This window comes from Neomonachus schauinslandi, chromosome 15, assembly GCF_002201575.2.
Source record: "Neomonachus schauinslandi chromosome 15, ASM220157v2, whole genome shotgun sequence".
Taxonomy (NCBI): Eukaryota; Metazoa; Chordata; class Mammalia; order Carnivora; family Phocidae; genus Neomonachus; species Neomonachus schauinslandi.
In genome coordinates this window covers 34583647-34601289 of record NC_058417.1, presented here as the reverse complement: position 1 = coordinate 34601289, position 17643 = coordinate 34583647, and the positions used below count along the sequence as shown (strand labels likewise).

Here is a 17643-nt window from a genome sequence, read left to right as displayed (position 1 = left end):
CTTTCCATCTCCCTGCCAGGAAATCTCCGCTGAGTTCCCCTGGGATGCTCACTGGTGGGGGAGGGACAGCACACACTCTGTCCGTCCCTCCTGGAGCTGTCCATCCCCAGTTGGAGGGGAGGATGGGGTTGGGGGCGGGTGCAGCCCCTGTCTCTGCTGCAGCCCAGCAGGTCTCAGGAGCCTCCAGCTGGAAACATCTTGGTTCTGGAAAGGTGAAAGCAGAGTGGACAGTGCCTACTGCTGGGACTGTGGTTGAGATCACAGTAGCCTCACTACTTACAACCTCTTCTAAGGACATGAGATACTTGTTTAGTCAGTCAACAAATATTTCCCAAGGCTCTACTTTGCCAGGCACTGTCCCGGGTGCTGAGGATACAGCAATAAACAAGTGTGCTCCGTCCTTCTTCTGAAGGAGTACACAGTCTCCTGGGGGAGGTGAACAAGACAATCAGTGAGTACAATGGGGCAGGGAGACAGTGCAGAGGAAGGGTGCCTAGCCCGGGATGGGGGCGAGGGAGTTTCGTGGAGGGCTTTGGGGGGGCTGTGGGGCTTGAGTGAAATCTTCAAGGACGGGTAGAGTTTGCCAGGTGCAGAAAGGGAGGTGAGGTGTAGGGAGGGGATTACGCCGAGCAATCTGGAGGGTGGGAAGGGGGACATGAATGCAACAGCTCCAGACATCGGAAATGCATCCTGCCCAAAGCAGCCGCATGGAAACAGCCCGGCACTCGGAAGAAGGGGAGCTCCTCCCACCTCTGCCAGGATAAGACAACTCAGGGCCTTGGTTTTCTTGCTCTGGTGGAGCAAAAACAATCATGTCCTAGGAGTTTTATGGTTATTATTCAAGGGCTGTGCGGAAACGGTTCACTTTCCAACAGGGGCCAGAAACGGCAAAACCCCAGTGAATACCTCAAGAGAGATGGGAGAGGCTGAGGTTTGCTAAGGTCCCCTCCCATGATCCCGGAGGCTCCCACCCAATGCCGTGAGCCCGGGAAGGGCTCTCCAATGGCAGGATGGGACCGTGCCAAAGGGAGAGTGCTTCAGCCCCAAGGGTCCTGGCCCCGAACTAGAGGAAGGGCTGGAGGAGAAGCCCCAGTTGCTCACCACAGAAGCTTGGATCACCAGTGCTGGAAGAGACCTTAGATGGCATTTTGCCCAAGTTGTTCAAGAAACCGTGTCCCAGAGACCACAAGGGCCTTGCGGTATACAAAAGTTACTGCCCAAGGCGGGAAGGGGGTTGGAGGTGACTCAGTCTATCCCTGCCCTTGGGGACCTCTCAGACTGGCAGGGAAGACAGACTTTTCACAACTAAATATAACCCAAGGCACTCTGTGACAAGATGTGAAAGCTCTGGAAAGTCTTGGGCTCAGAGATGGGGGCAGGGGTGCAGGGTGACTGGGTCAGTGGAGGGGAGGGGGGCAGACAAAAGGCGGAGAGGGCTTGCCCGGTGGAGGGGAAGTGGACCCCACCCCCATCCCTCTGCCTGGGAAGGGGGAGCCTTGTCCACCCTGCTCTGTCCAGTGCAGCGCAGATCTCTGTTCCCGTAGCTCGTGACATAGACTTCCTTCTGGTCACTTCCTCCCAGCCCAGAGGGACAGGCCGTGGCTGGCTGCATCTGCATTATCTTGTGGCCCACCCACGCCTGCTGCTAAGCAGCCAAGGAAGAAAACACCTCCTGAGAACAGGTGCCAGGGAAGGGATTGCCGGGATGAACCTGGCAGACACAAGACAGAGCCAAGCCCACAGGGTTGGGGAGGTGGAGGGCAGGAGAGAGATGGGGCAGGGGTGGGGGAGGTGGGGTCGGGGCGGGGGTGGGGGTGGGGTGGAGATTCCTTCTCAGCCCCAAGAAGGGGCGGTGAATTAGCTCCTGTGATCCTGTTGGGGGAGTGAGAGATAGAAGGATGGAGGGGACACAACATGGCCAAGCTGGGGCAAGCAGGAGAAGCCCGCTGACCCCAAATCCGTTTTACAGATGGAGAATGTGAAGACTCAGCCTTAGCAGTGTGCTAATGTGGGGCTCTTTCTGGGGCTTTGCCTGCCCATCCCTCACCCCGACGGGGCCAGGGTGGAGGAAGTTAACCCGTGCGGGGTGCCCACGAAGTGTGCCAGGCAACACGCCCAATGCCGGTTACTCCTCAGAGTAGTAAGCCTAGGAACTCGGATTATCCCTGTTTTGCAGAAGCAGAAGCAGAAGCAGAGGCCCGGAGTGGTGCTGCAGCAACAGGGCCAAGATCAGGGAGCCACAGATGCTCAGGAAAGGCGGCAATTTAAGAGAACCATGGGAAGCCGTCATCTGTATGATGCTAGGCCCCCCTCCCACCCCCTGTACTTAGGCACACCGCAAATACCAGCTCCTCATGTGCTGATTTCTGCCCGTTCTCAGGTAACTGGTCCGGCAGAGGTAGACTTCCTGATGGGCTGGGCATGTAAGCATTCCCATTTCACGGATGAGAAGACTGAGGTCCAGAGATGACCTGGACCTCATCAGGGATACATTCACAGAGGACGTCTTGCTAAGTCACTTTCCACGTCTCTATGACTTATTGGCCCGGCCGAGTTATGCCCCTTGGACACAGACCCTGCTCCAGCCCCACCAGCCTCAGTACCTGGAGGGGCATCTCTCCGGCGCCGCCCACTGGCCACTCGAAGGAGTTGTCACTGTATCAATGCCGCCCCGCCCCCCCAAAGTCCCTCTCTGAGGGGAGGCTCTGTCGTAATTCACCAGGACAAGAGATTCCACCCAAAGAGCCAAAGGCAGGGCCTGGCGGGGCGGGCGGGGCGGGGCGTGGGGGGCGGTGTTCGAGGGGGGCGGAGGCGGCTGGGGCGCAGCTGGGTCCCGCCTGGGCAGGCTGCCGCACTCTCCTTCCTGGCCGCGGCGCCTCGGCCCCATGGACGCCCTGTGCGGCTCCAAGTTCTGGGTAAGGAGGTGTCCCTGGACCGAGGGCGCGCACAGGCAAGCCCCTGCGAGGGCCCTGGGGGCTGGGGGGGGGACGCTGGGAGGACGTCTGGCCATAGCCACCCTGAGCCGGGATCCTGGGGTCCTCCGGGACCTGTCCTGCCCTCCCCGACGCAGAAAGAGCCTGGGAAAACGAGGCACGAGTCAGAAAATGCTCCCACATGGACTAGGGCTCGGTTGTGCACTTTTACACCTGTCCCCTCCCTCTCTTCGGCATCCAGAGTGCCTGCCTGTTCAAGCACGCAGGTAGTTGGGGAAACTGGCTCTGCTCTTCTTGGAAAGCAATCCTGCCACCTTCTTTTCTTTGGTGTTAAGAGCTGCTAGGAAGCAGGGAGTCCCTCTCCAACCCTCTCCTTTTTTTTTTTTTTTTTTTATGTTATTTATTCATTTGAGAGAGAGAGAGGGAGAGCAAGAGAGTGAGGGGCAGGAGAAGCAGACTCCCTGCTGAGCGGGGAGGCCCATGCAGGGCTCGATCCCCGGACCCTGGGAGGATGACCTGAGCCGAAAGCAGATGCCTAACCGACTGAGCCACCTGGGTGTCCCAACCCTCTTCTTTTATGGATGGGGAAAGGGAGGCCCAGAGAGAGGAAGGGACTTGCTCGAGGTCACTCAGTTAGAAGAAAACAGAGCTCAGAAAACAGTCTCAGATTCAAGGGGCTTGTCCATGGTCATGCAAATCAAAGGCCCAGCATAGGCTGGCCTCAAATCCAGGGCCTCTGATTGTTTTTTTAAGACGTTGTTTATTTAGGGTGCCCGGGTGGCTCAGTCGTTAAGCATCTGCTTTCGGCTCAGGTCATGATCCCGGAGTCCTGGGCTCAGGTCATGATCCCGGAGTCCTGGGATCGAGCCCCGTGTCGGGATCCCTGCTCTGTGGGAAGCCTGCTTCTCCCTCTCCCACTCCCCCTGCTTGTGTTCCCTCTCTCGCTGTCTCTCTCTCCGTCAAGTAAATAAATAAAATCGTTTAAAGAAAAGGTTTTGTTTATTTATTTGAGAGACAGAGAGAGAAAGAACACAAGCGGGGGGGGGGGGGGGGGGGGGGGGTGAAGAGGCAGGGGGAGAGAGAGAAGCAGGCTCCCTGCTGAGCAAGAAGCCCGATGCTGGGCTGGATCCCAGGACCCTGGAATCATGATCCGAGCTGAAGGCAGAGGCTTAACCGGCTAAGCCACCCAGGCTCCCCGAGGGCCTATGATTTTTCAATATCTAAATCTTTTTCTCATTTTAAGTATCTGTACCTATATGCCCAATGTTTGTGTGCCCAGTGTGTGTGATCCGCGGGTGTGTTCTGTGTGGGTATGCATGCGTGTGTGTGTACATAGTGTTCTCAGGCTGTTTGAAACTTGGGACCTATAAAATGGAGTACCTATAAAACAGTATCTTTGAGGATCTCTTTTTCCCCCTGGGTCGCTAATCAAAGTTGGTGCAACCATCTTGCCCATCCGCACAGAAACCCACATCCGTCATCTAGCTTGGACTGATCACTGATCGCCAAGTCCAGAGGTTGTGTCTCTGGCTCATGAGTCTACTTGTTTCACAGCTCACTGGAGCCTGGCTGGCATGGCCATAGCAAGGTCACGATGTCTCAGATAGCCAGGCAGGGGTCATGCAAATCAAAGGGGCAAATAGGCCCAAGCCACAAGTGCCAAAGGCGCCCTGTGCCTGGGTGGACAGCTAATCCCAAGAGCCTAGGACGGCCCAGAGACAGGCTTTGAGGAAGTGGAGGTGAGGAACTCCTGACCCCCTTCTTGTTCCTCGCTTAGAGATCCTTCAGCTCTACCTTTCCATGATATCGCAGAATCTAAGAGATTCCACAGAACTTGTGGGCTTGAAGCAGCTAGCTCAGCCCCTTCCTGCAGAGCTTGGGAAGCCGAGAGCCAGGCAGGGATTGGACTCGTCAAGGTCACATAACAGTAAGTGGCCGAGTGCTAGACTGGGAAGCAGGACCCCTGAGATATGGTTCCAACTTGGCCATTGTCTGACTGTGCGTCCTTGGCCTTCTAGGCCCCTTGTGCCGAGACCCCTTGCTGTTTATGAGCTGTATGTACTTCCTCTGGGGACCTCGGGGTCCATGGGAGTCCATTTATCTATTTTAGGTCCAAGGGATGAACCCATGTGGTGGTTTCTGCTTGGATACCTCAAAGGACAGGGAAATCACTCCTCTTCCTCCTCCCAGTCTAAACACCTTCCATCTTCCACATGACCTTCTGGCTCCTGAAAGTCGTGCCAGGCTGCACCCAACCCAACGTGGTTGGAGTCAGGAGGTGGGGTGGGGAGGAGGCAGGGAAGTCCTGAGGCCCCGGAGCTCTGAGTGCCTCCATTCATGGTGGGCTAGTTTGCATCTCATTTGGACTGTATCTTATTCAGGTAGACTTGTCACCGAATCTTTTATCTCCGGGGCCTGCGGGTGACCCGCCTTGTGGGAAATGGTTCAGGGCAGCCGGGCAGTCCCTGAGCCGGGAGTGAAGAGGTGAGGGTGGAGGGACTTGGCATGGTTCAGGCCTGTCGGGCCGCTTGTTTTCCGAGCCTTTTTTAGCTTACCCGCACAGCCTCAGTTACTCTACCTGTGAAATGGGAGAATAACCCATCTCCTAAGCACCTCCCAAGATTGCCGAGGAGATCACACGAGTAGGGAAGCGAAAACAATTTTGAGAACTACAAAACTTTCCGTGGGTGACTGACAGGTCCTGATATCCCTGGAAATGAGGGGAGCAAAAGAGAAATGAGGTTTGAAGTGGGAGTTCGGTCTGGGAAGCCTAGAAGAGAGGGCCTGACGGGGCCAGGGGCTCCTGTTTTAGCTCTTTGCTGGGATTTTGTGGCTAAATCCATCAGCCTCAGCCCCAGCTAAGTCAGAAGGCAGGAGATTCCAGGAGGTCCATGAGCCCCTGGACTTATGCACACATGCCCGGGCGCTCGCACACAGAACTCACTGGGTGAAGGATCTCTCTCTATTACTCTCTCACGTCTGCCACGTTGGGGTAGATCTCCAGCATCTCTGAGTGTGCCTTGGGAGTTTTTGAGGAAATAAATTCCAAATGAATGAACTGTAACCAAAGGGCCCAGGGCTAATGAGGCCAAAGCAAAGATGCCTCTAGAATAAAGAAGTGGTAGTGTCCCTTTCTTTGCTGGCCCATTGCCTCCTACCTGGAGAATTACCTTCTGTGATGAGCAGTGGAAACAAGAGCGCGCTCAAGTAGTAAAGAGAGTACAAGTGCCTCAGGAGGTCTCGACCTGTTTGCAAAATTAGCTTTGATCTGATGTCCCAGGAAGCTCTGGGGAAGCTGATGTGGACTCAGAAATCTGAAGGTCCTGACCATGAGAACGGCCCAAAAATGGCACTGAGTGCCTGAAAAGTAGTGAGCTCCTTAACACTGAGGGTATGCAAGCATAAGGTGAGTGACCCCTTGGTAGGGATGCTGGAGAGAAGATTCAAGCCAAGGAAGGAGTTGGCGTCCCACTCTGAAATTCTGTGACCGACTAGGACGAGGGAAGATGTGGCCAGGGGAAGATTCACGGGCTCCTTCTCTGAGATTTCCTGGCTCTCTCTACTTCAGACATGGAGTTTGCCTAGCAGCAGCTCTTGGTAGAGACCTGTGAGTCTGCCACTGGTCGGGCACCTGCCCTGTTCCCTTGGCTGTCTCCCACCTGAGGGAGAGGCAAAGCCCTCATCCTGCGGAGACTCAGCTCCCTGTGTCTCCTGCTCTGGTCCAGCTAGTTCCATCCTGTCACTCACTAGCTCTGTGACTTTCAGCAAATCGCTCAACCTCTCTGGGCTCCAGCTGAGCTCACGCAGGCTCCGGGGCCCCCTTCACGTCCAGTTTCACAATGCTGGTTCTGGGAGGCTGATCCTTAGGCTCAGGGCCTTGGCCACGATTAGAGCCCTCCAAACATTAGGGTATTAGAGTCTCCGGCTTCTTCATGGGTCTTTGCCCAACCGAGTAGGTGATTACCAGAGCACAGGAGTAATGGACTCTGATTTCAATGTATTTTGACTCTCAAATGACGGTGGTGACTTGCAAAGCTGTGAGGTAGGCAGGTGGGTGGGAGGTGGGCACCCCTCAGCCTACTGAGCACCAGCATTTCCCCTTAAGAACCCAGTCCTCCCTGCCAGGTGAGGGCCTCTAGAATCCCCTCCCTCCATCTCAGCTGCGGGACAGCAAAGCTGGGGCTGGGCCACTTGGAGCCCCTGAGCTCCTGGCTCCTGTGGAAGGATCTGTGGTCCTTTGTGACCGTAGGCTGGCTTCTCCCCAGCCCTGCTAGTCCCCGACAGCCCCTGGACCTGGGTCTTGAGGGCCAGAGATTTAGGGAAGGAAGTGAGTCAGAAGTAGCATTTGGGAGGGAACTTTGCCACACTGTCTGCTGGTCCCCAGACTGACTGTGAGATGAATTTTGCCTACAGCGGCTTGAATGGCCTTAGAGCCCAGGGCTGGCCTCCCTAGGGAGAGAGGGCCCCACAGGGCCGGCCAGTGGACCCATACAGGAAACAGGATCAGAGTGCCTGGGTCTGGTCTCCCTGGTGGGGCTGTCCTGGGGCAGCGGGTGGAGCAGGATCCCTGAGAGGGGGTGGCACTTAGGTATGCCCCTGCTGGCTGGCTCGGCCTCTCCCTTGCCCCGCCTGGAGCTGTTCCTGTTTCCAGGGCCAGGGCCAGGAGGTAGCACCGGGGGGTGCTAAGAAGGGCCTAACCCTTGGATTGGGTCTCTCTCCTTCTCACTGGGCGTTCAGCTTGCCAGGCCAGTGGCTCCCAGAACCGCAGTCGGTCTGAGACCCTGTGATGGCAGCCCCGCTCCCTCAGCTCGGTGAGAAGAACTGCAGCAAGGGGGTGATTTGGGAGGCGGGCGGCACTAGCGGAAAGGAGATTTTTTAACGTTTCAGCGGATCTGGGCGCCTGTGGGACGTCATGTCGGAGCCCTATGGGGCGTAGGGGAAGTGCCCTAGAGCTGGGATGGGGACTCGGGAGCCAGGCTGCCCAAGTCCAAGCCCCGCGGCCAGCCCATGGGAACCGGGACGGTCACTCCCCAGCCAGCCGTGGGCCTCAGCTGTTGTGAGCATGAAGTGATAATCCCCGGGCACAGGGGGCCACGGCCTCCCCCTGCTCCGCGGCGGGCTTCACTCCCACCCCGAGGCCCTTGCAAAGCCTGTCGTTGAAGCCACAGTAGGGCAGTGAGCGAGAACTGGGGTCGGAGCAGGCCCTTGCCCCTTCTGCACCTCCGTTTCTGCGGAGATAAATGAACTTGTCAGTTGATCCCTTCCTCCCCCCTTCTCCCTCCTGCACAGGATTAAGGAAGTAATTACTCTTCCCACCACAGAGGCTGTCAACAAGCCTGGGGCCCCGAGAGGGAGGGGTGGGAGGGAAGTGGGGTGGTGCTGGAAGGTCCCTGAAAGAGCTGTGACCCAGCTGGGGCCATCCTCCCACCCACCTGTCCCCTGCTTGGGTCTCCAGGGATTTCAGCCGCCCTGCCCACAGAGGGGCCCTCCCCTGTGCGGTCCATTCTGGGTGTCAGACCTCATCAGCCCCGCCCAGCTGTTGAATCGAATTATCGAGGAAGTTGTTGTCACCGTGGAAACTGTGGTCACAGCGGGGGAGGGGCCGCGGGGCCGTGCTCCCAGTGCAGTCCAGCCAGCGCTCATCTTCCAGATGGGACTGGCTGAGTGGTAGTGGTTCGAGAGGGGGTCATCTGTCCCGCCCAGCAGGACCGCGGGGAGCATCATGGAGTCCAGGAATGACCTCCCCGCACCCTGTCCTTCGCACTTGACTTTGTTTGGGTGCCAAGAGCTGTGGCCTTGGTGTCAGGGAGAGAGCACACTGTACTCCCGGGCACCCAGCGGCAGAAGCTGAGCTTCAGAGGGCGCCCTTCCTTCCTTTGTCCGCTCACTCATTCTTGTGTTCACCGAAGGCATCTGACAGTCACCTTCTCTGTGCCAAGCGCTGTTCCGGGCTGTGGGGAATACCCTCGTCCTCACGGACTGTGTGTTCCAGGGGGAGCAGACAGGAAAGCAATAGACACAATACATCACTCGATTCTATAGGATGCTGCAAGGGGATCAGGGCTACGGGGGAACGGGACAGGCTAAGGGGGATGGGGCGCAGGAACGGTGTGGGGGTGGGGATGAGTTACAACCTTCATCAGGAATGTCAGGGCGGACCTCCCTGACAAGGAGCACTCACAGGGGTTGAGGGCATGAGGCATACCCCCACCGGCCTCAGAAAGTCATGCCACTCACTTGCACATTCAGACAGCGATTCCCTGTCGTGGCCTCGAACTCGGGCTCCGTCCTGGCTACATACACAGTCCCTTGTCAGTCCCCACCCAGCCCATATCCGGGCGGCTCCTGTGTACCCAGCCTTGTGCTGGGGGCCGGACTGGCTGGGACCAGCAAAGAAAAGAACAGAGGGTGGGATGTGTTCACAGGTGCAGGTGACGGAGGTAGGGAGAAACCCAGGCTGGGTGTCACGAGGCCTGGGCGTCTGTCCCAGCTGTCCACGGCCAGGTCCTTGGACCTGTCGCCAGAGCAGGTGAAGCCTGCTTTCTCTTTTGTGAGCCAGGCCCGAGACTGTTCCTCCTCTCTGCTTCTGGAAGTTGTTCGGAAACAATGATCAGATAATGACCATGTAAATGTGGTAATAAAAGGCCGCTGGGACATAAGGTGCCTTTATCATTCTCAGGTAACAGTCACTTACCTGGCTGCCAACGTCATGCAGAATAAAGCAAGGGAAAGTCCTGTCAGAGGCAGGGGCGCCCCCAGAAAGGCTTCCTGTAGGAGGGGAAGCTCAGGCTGGACCCAGCGAGGTGGGAAATGCACTCCAGGTCCGGAGACCTGACTGCCTGAGTTAGGGGGTGCCTGGGGCAGGCTATCTGGATAGTGACTGAGTATATGGGTTTAATGGGCTTGTTAAGTTTAAAACAGGGTGGGGGCTGCCCATGGGCCACAGAATGGATACATCCATTGTCTGAACGGGCCACCATGCAGAGATGAGGAGGGAGAATCCCCACTCACACTCCACCCCAAGGATGACACCCACAAAGAAGCCAGCCGTGAAAGATCCAAACTGTATCATTTCCTTTATAGGAAGACCCCAAATGGGCAAAAGTAGTCCACGTTGTTAGAAGCCAGGACAGCGTTCCCCTGCGGGGAGCAGCGGCTGGGAGGGAGCCCGAGGAGGGGGCAGCTAGCTGCCAGCAATGTCTTGTTTCTTGATTTGGGTGCTGCTCATACAGGTGTGCTCAGTGTGTGAAAATCCATCGAAGCATATACTTAAAATGTGTGCACTTTTCTGTAATTTTATAATGAGTGTTCTGTAAGTTGAATAAGTGTTCTAAAGATTTATTTATTCGAGAGAGAGAGAGTGCGCCCGTGAGCTTGGGGAGGGGCAGAGGGAGAGGGAGAGAAGGGGGGAGAGAAGCAGACTCCTTGCTGAGCACGGAGCCCGAACGCCGGGCTCGATCTCCCGACCCTGAGATCATGACCTGAGCCAAAATCGAGAGTCGGACCCTTAACCGACTGAGCCACCCAGGCGCCCCAAGAAGTGCTTTTTAAAAGGGAAAAAGGCTAGATTGGATGTGTCTGCCTCCCCTCCCCCTGGGGTGCCTGACCAGGCCAAGGGGGGGCCCAGCTCTGTGACCCAGTACCCAGCCCTGGGCCAGCACTCCCGCTGCTCAGCAAGAGTTCATGGGTCCTTAGCTCACATTACTTGAGGGACTCTGGAATGCTGGGCTCTAGAGTACGATGTATGTGAGATGAACTTTGCCTACAGCGGCTTGAATAGAATACTCCCAGGCAGCGCGTCCCTGCACCTCATGCTCTCCAAAGGCAGGGACCGGTCTGCCATGGGTGCACCTAGCCCCATGTCTGACTCATAGCATACTCTCAACAAAGCCTCATCGAGTGGAAAACTGATGCTCCAGAAAGGTGGGTCCTGCATTAGGGGCTGACTTCAGCAGGCGGGCGTACCAGATGGGAGACATGGCTCCTAAGCCTGACCCCCCCAACCCCTTCCCTGTAGTTATTGGGATTTTGACAGGTGGCAGAGAGAGAAAGCAGGTTGAGCAAAGGTGTGGGAGTGGGGCCCTCGGAGCAGATTTAGAGTGAGGTGAGCTGGCAGCAGGGAAAAGCGGCAGTGGGAAGAAAAGCCCGTGGGGTGCTTGGACTTGGCTCCATGAGGAGCACGAAGCACTGCAGGTTTGTGGGCATGAAGCAAGGGCACAAAGCTGCCTTTCAGGAAGAGTCCTCTCTCAGCTACAGCAGGGGCATTAAGGGCAGAGGGCTGACCCAGATGGAATTCAGGATAGAAGGGGAGGGGCGCCTGGGTGGCTCAGTTGTTAAGCGTCTGCCTTCAGCTCAGGTCATGATCCCAGGGTTCTGGGATCGAGCCCCGCATCGAGCCCCGCATCGAGCCCCACATCGGGCTCCCTGCTCAGCGGGAAGCCTGCTTCTCCCTCTCCCACTCCCCCTGCTTGTGCTCTTTCTCTCTCGCTGTCTCTCTCTCTGTCAAATAAATAAATAAAATCTTAAAAAAATAATAAAAAGAGTACAAGGGGAGTCTGCTTCTCCCTCTCCCTCTCCCTCTGTGCTCTCCACCTCTCTCTCTCTCAAATAAATGAATAAAATCTTAAAAAAAAAAAAAAGTAGAAGGGGAGCTGAGGTAGGGGAGGCAGGGAGTACAGACCGCTCCGTGAATATTTTCTGAAGGTGGGAGAACTGAAGCACCTAGATAGTTCAGTAGTTCACATGGACAGATGATTCAAGGCCAGCTGGGGGCAGTTTATTGTACCTAAATTACACGTGGTTGGACTTTGTCTTCTAGGCTTTAGGGCACCACTGAAGGTTTAAGGGGAAGATACAAGATCATCCTTTTGTTCATTCATTTATTCAACAAATACTTCATTTAACCTATTTAACCACGTTCTGTTCTGAGCACCTGCAATGTGCTTGGCATTGTTCTAAGTACTTAGGACACATCAATAAATGAAGCAAAGATTACATGTCAGCAGGAAGAGATGAGAGAAAACATCATAGGCCAGTAACTCATATCACATGTTAGAGGTGACAGGTGCTATCGAGAAAACAAAGAGCAGAGAAGATAAGGAGAGTCACTGACGTGTAGAAGGGACTGGATGGGTGGCTGGGGCGGGGAGGCAGAGGAGGGGGGTGGCAGGGGGTAGTGCAGGTGCAGAAGAGAGAGGAACAGCCCTGGGGTACTCCCATGCCAAGAGGGGGAATCAGCCAGGAGGAAGGGAAAGACTCCTTGTGTGGGCAGGGATCTGGGCTCCTAGGACGCAGAAGGGAAGGGACCAGGACCCCATGGAAATTGCTCAGGAAGAGGTGAGGGCCTGGGCTAGTATATGACAGTTGAGGGGCCAGGACGGGAGGGACTGGGGGGAGATGGTATCATCCCAACGTTGCCCTCAAAGAAACCAAGGCCCAGAGAGGCAAAGGTTAAGCATGTTGCCCAACGTCACACAACACATGGACAGAGTCAAAAAAGTGTCAACTCTGAGTATTTGTTTAACAAAAGCCTGTGGTGTTTCTACACTGGGAAGATGAAGACACTCAAATGGGAAGGAAAGGACAGGTGTGGCCTCATTATCAAACAATTAGTAAATCAAACAAAAATAGTAAGAACGAATTGCTTTAAACTTTGGAAACAGACGCCTGGACAAAGTTAACAAATGTGGACGTATTTACCCTTGGAAATTGAACTTGGGGTGGGGAGTGATGAGGCAGGGTACTGTTTTCTTTTTTATGGTTTGACTTTTAAGTTATGAAGGTATAACGTGGACAAAAATAAAAAATGGCGATGCTTTAAACGGGCAGTTAGGAAGTAGGGAGTTTTATACTCTCCTGAGTTAACCGTTGTCCCATGTGGATGAGATTGTGGGTGGGTTTTTGTTGTTGTTGTTGTTGTTACTTGCTTATATTTTCTGAGCTTTCTGGAAAGGACAGCTAATGCTTTGCAAGAGGGGAATAAAAGATCAGTTTGGGACGCCTGGGTGGCTCAGTCGTTAAGCGTCTGCCTTCGGCTCAAGTCATGGTCCCAGGGTCCTGGGATCGAGCCCCGCATCGGGATCCCTGCTCCGCAGGAAGCCTGCTTCTCCCTCTCCCACCCACCCCTGCTTGTGTTCCCTCTCTCGCTGTGTCCCTCTCTGTCAGATAAATAAATAAAAATCTTAAAAGAAAAAAAAAGATCAGTTCGTTTGTGGCCGTTGAAGATACAATCTCACTATAACGCGTGTTTGAATGTATTCCCCCATCTCCTTCTGAAAGGCTTGGTAGGTGGAGTTATGTTCAAAGATGGGAGGGGGTCTTGTCCAGACTCAGTGGTTCCCCAGGACAGGAGACGACATTCAGTGCTCAAACCATGACAGTGCCAAACGGGGATGGTTGGTTGGTCACCTGAGGCTTTGTGATTTACAAAGCTCTCTCTCTATCCCTTTGTTCCTTTGAGCTGCTTTTGCTCCGTGAGGTAGGTGGGGTGATAGACGGCCTTCCTGAATTTAAAGGAGAAGCAAAGAAAGCTCAGAGAGGCTCCCTATCCCTTCCCTGGGAGAGGCTTAGAGAGGTGGGCTCTCCAACCATATGCATCAGTTGATTACGTGGATAAAATAAAACACCGATTAAAACAAAAAAAGAGTGGAAATCTGGAATGACAGAAAGCGGAGCTGTGGTTGCCTGGGAGGGATGGGCTACAAAGGGGCACAAGGGAGCTAGTGGGATGGGGAAATATTCTGTATCTGTCCTGTGGCAGTGCCTACAAGCACCAAGCCCCTCGGGTCGTGCACTTTACACGGGCGCAGTTGATTGTACCTAAATTACACGTCCATCAGAGAGGGAGGGAAATGTGGAAACAGGGACGACCAGGGCCCGTAGGCGAGTGCGCACTCCAGCAGCACCTGCTCGTTTGCTCAGTTCGTCATCCTCACATGCCTTCTGACTGCCCCCCACCCCCCACCCCCTGGGAGCTCGGGGAGCACCTCTCGGCCCCGCCACCTTCCTCGAGGGAGGGGCTCCATTCTGCAGGCGACTGCCACAGCACTGACCTGTCCTCTCTGTCCCCAGGACTCCAATCTGTCTGTGCACACCGACAACCCGGACCTCACTCCCTGCTTCCAGAACTCCCTGCTGGCCTGGGCGCCTTGCATCTACCTGTGGGCCGCCCTGCCCTGCCACCTGCTCTGCCTTCAGCACCACGACCGAGGCTACATCGTCCTCTCCCAACTCTCCAGGCTCAAGACGGTCAGGGGGCTCAGGGATCTCCTGCGGGCGGGACTGACTTGGAAGGTTCTCCTTTTCACGGCCCCCCTCACCCCCACCCCGCCACCAAAACCACCGTCAGTGGCCGGACAGGATTTCCTAGCTCACCTGCCCTGCAGCTCAGGGCCATGGCACCCTGCCAACTGGGTCTACAGTCAAATGAGACAGTCTCTGCTTGCGGAAGTTCAAGAAAGTTCTCCGGCAACATTCTCCCCACCCTTGGGAAGCTTCTGGCGGGTGCCCAGCCTAGCTTCCGGGGCCAGACCCAGGGCAGGCCTGGTGGTTTCAGAATAAAAGGCCCTTCTCCGGTGGGAACTGTCCCTACTTTTGGAGATGGAGTCTCCAATATGTGCCCTGTTTGTAGGCCTTGGGCGTCCTGCTGTGGTGCGTCTCCTGGGCTGACCTCTTCTACTCCTTCCATGGCCTGGTCCACGGCTGGGCTCCTGCCCCCATCTTCTTTATCACCCCCTTGGTGGTGGGGATCACCATGGTCAGTGTGGGGCCCAGGAAGCGGATGCGGGAGGGTGTCCAGTGGGCTGTGGGACTGTGATGGGGAGGGCTGGACACCGTAGCAGTGGGAAGAGGATGGGGCAACCGCAAAAACATCTGGCCATGAGGGGTGGGGAGGACAGAGGCAGGTCCAGATGTGGGTTCTCTGGCCCAGCCTTCCTTGCCTTCCCTACACAGCTGCTGGCCACCCTGCTAATCCAGTATGACCGGCTACGGGGGGTACAGTCCTCGGGGGTCCTCACCATCTTCTGGTTTCTGTGTGTGGTCTGTGCCATTGTCCCCTTCCGCTCCAAGATCCTTTCGGCCATGGCAAAGGTAAGGGGAGGGAGGGGAACCTGCCGGGGGCAACCCTGTCTGGAGGACGGCCTCTGGGCTCAAGGTCACTGCTGGGTCCCGGGCTGCCCCTCCCCTGCTCCCAGGACCTCCCCTTCTGTTTGGTCCTTTCTGTGTTGTCCCCTACTTGCTGCATCTCTTCTGGGAAACAGGCTGGGAACCTGGCAGTGAGGGCCTGTGTAATAGGGGGGATGGGGCCAGACACAGCCCTTGTGGGATGTTCACGGGCGTGCAAGGGGCCATTCTCAGCCCCGACTGCCACCACCAAGTGCGGTGTCTGACGGGGTGTCCGCCAGCATCTGGGTAAGGAACACATGGGTGCAGACACACATGAATAGTTGCGTCCTACCTGAAAGTCCCATTATCCTGCTCTCCCCTTTCTTCCCTTCCCCCTCAATTGTCGGGGCTTCGTCTTGACCTTCGCTGCGGTGATGGGGTGGGGTGGGGTATTTCTCCATGTCAAGGGGAGGCAGTCAAATGTGAAAGTCAAAAGGGCAGGCTCAGGACGCTCCGCATACTGTCTGTGTGATCCTGGGCAAGGTGCTTAGCCTTTAGGAGGCTCATTTCCTCTCTTGTAAATGGGGTATCCTAAGATTTCCTACCTCATAGGGAGGGTTGGACCAGGTGATGGAGGTGGGGTGCTTAGCAAGTCCTCACTGAACAGTGGCCCCCTTGTGACCTTTCCCCATCTCTCAGAACCCTCTGGGTGGGAGACCCAGCTGCCGCCTGGGTGTCGCCCCCTACCCCAGAGACTCTGATGCCCCAGAGGACCCCTCGGGGCAGAACTGCAGGCCCAGAGCTCCCCACGCCTCTGATGTCCCTCCTCACTCTCCCCCCAGGGCAAGATCTCAGACCCCTTCCGCTTCACCACCTTCTACATCTACTTCGCCCTGGTGCTCTTTGCTCTCATCCTGTCCTGCTTCAGGGAGAAGCCACCATTTTTCTCCCCAAAGAATGTCAACCCTGTGAGTTTTCCATGGAGGCTGGGTGGTAGTGGGGTTCCACAGCCCACGCTTCAGCCCAGCCCTTACCAGCAGCCCCCATCCCTTCTAGTTCCTTCCACCCCCATGTCATCTGCACAGCTGGGGCTTGGGGCAGGAGGGAACGAGGGTTCCTCTTCCCTCTGCTCTGCTTGGAGAGGATTTTTTCCGTCCTATCCTCTCATCTTCTAGAATCCCTGTCCAGAACTCAGTGCTGGCTTCCTCTCCCGCCTGTCTTTCTGGTGGTTCACAAAGTGAGTTGGCTCTTCCTCCAGCCTGGGCCTGAGGGAGGAGGACATGGGAGGTAGGGAGGAAGGGGAGCAGGGTAGAAGTTGAGCCTGGCTTTTTCCCCTACCCCAAACCCTGACCCCAGAGGGCCCTGCGGGCAGGCGAGGATGGGCACACCTGTCTGTCTGGGCTGGGGGCTGAGTGCAGAGGCCAGGCTGGCCCAGCTCCCATCCCAGGCTGTAGGCCAGCCCTGCATCTGTCACATCACAGGAACAGGTCCAGGGGGCTAGAGGGGAGCTGGAATTAGTACCCAACTCTTTGGTCTGGGATGAGCTAGCAGCTTGTCATTTCCTTGGCCGCCCCTCTGAGTGGCTTGAGCAGGATAATTGTGTCTGTGACCTGGGTGACAGCTCATTAGCCACACCGCACTGAGGAGGCACCTGTGTCTGGGACTCCATCCACCCGGTCTTGTCCTCTCCCGGGGCCCCAATCAGTGTGAATTTCATCACCAGGCCCCAAGGGTCAACGGGCTATCTGGGGAGGAGGGGGAGAAGGGGCCTAGGTAAGAACTTGACATGGGAGGCAGCGACCTCCCGCCTATTCGGTGGGGGAATAAAGGACACACAGCCCTTGGCCAGAGCACCTTAGGGAGACCCTCCTCTGGAGACCTTGGGGCTCTGGAGACCCTGGTCCCCAGCTCGAGGCTGCTAAGCTCTGCTCCTGTGTGGGGCTGCTGCCCGCCCCAGGATGGCCATCCTTGGCTACTGGAGGCCCCTGGAGGAGCAGGACCTCTGGTCCCTGAAGGAGGAGGACTGTTCGCAGAAGGTGGTGCACAGGCTGCTGGACGCCTGGAAGAAGCTTCAGAAGCAGGACGTGGGGTGAGGTCCTCCCAGGGGTCCCCACATCCCCTCCCCACCCCACTACGCACACCCCAAGTCTCCTGCAGGGGAGGCTGCTAGCCCTGAGGTGATCACAGGGGTGGGGGTGGGGAGAAGAGCAGGTGCAGGGGGTCCCGAGGTGGGACACTCAGGCCGGAATGGGGCCAGGTCTCCCAGCTCTACTGACTCCAGAGAGCGGCTGACACTTTTATGGCCCTTAGTCTGTCCCAGGCATGGCCCTAAATGTGTAGATGAACTCAATCTCTAACAGCCCTGCAGGGAGGCTCAGTTGTCTCCAGGTTACAGATGGGGACACGGAGGAATGAAGGTTGGACAATGCCCCCAACGCCCCCTAGTGGCTGGTGGCAGAGCTGCCGTCACACCCAGGTATCTGGGCCCGCGGCTCGGACCGCTGCACTACCCTGCCCAGCCTGAAAGGTGGCTTCCAGAGACTTCCCTCAGAAGGGGAAGGGGCCAGGGGAAGAAGGTTGAGGCCAGTGTCTCCTCTCAATCCTG

General features: G+C 56.4%; 1 protein-coding gene across 1 annotated transcript in view; it reads left to right on the top strand.

Annotated features, from left to right (window-relative positions):
* Nucleotides 1-2840: 2840 nt before the first annotated feature.
* ABCC3 (ATP binding cassette subfamily C member 3) overlaps nt 2841-17643 on the top strand; it is a 43075-nt gene continuing 28272 nt past the window's right edge. The window contains exons 1-7 of the mRNA XM_021704040.1: nt 2841-2915; nt 14004-14180; nt 14563-14688; nt 14886-15023; nt 15881-16006; nt 16214-16275; nt 16996-17127. Of these exons, the coding sequence (XP_021559715.1) occupies nt 2886-2915; nt 14004-14180; nt 14563-14688; nt 14886-15023; nt 15881-16006; nt 16214-16275; nt 16996-17127 (791 nt within the window). The 5' untranslated portion in view covers nt 2841-2885. The remainder of the gene's footprint in view (nt 2916-14003; nt 14181-14562; nt 14689-14885; nt 15024-15880; nt 16007-16213; nt 16276-16995; nt 17128-17643) is intronic.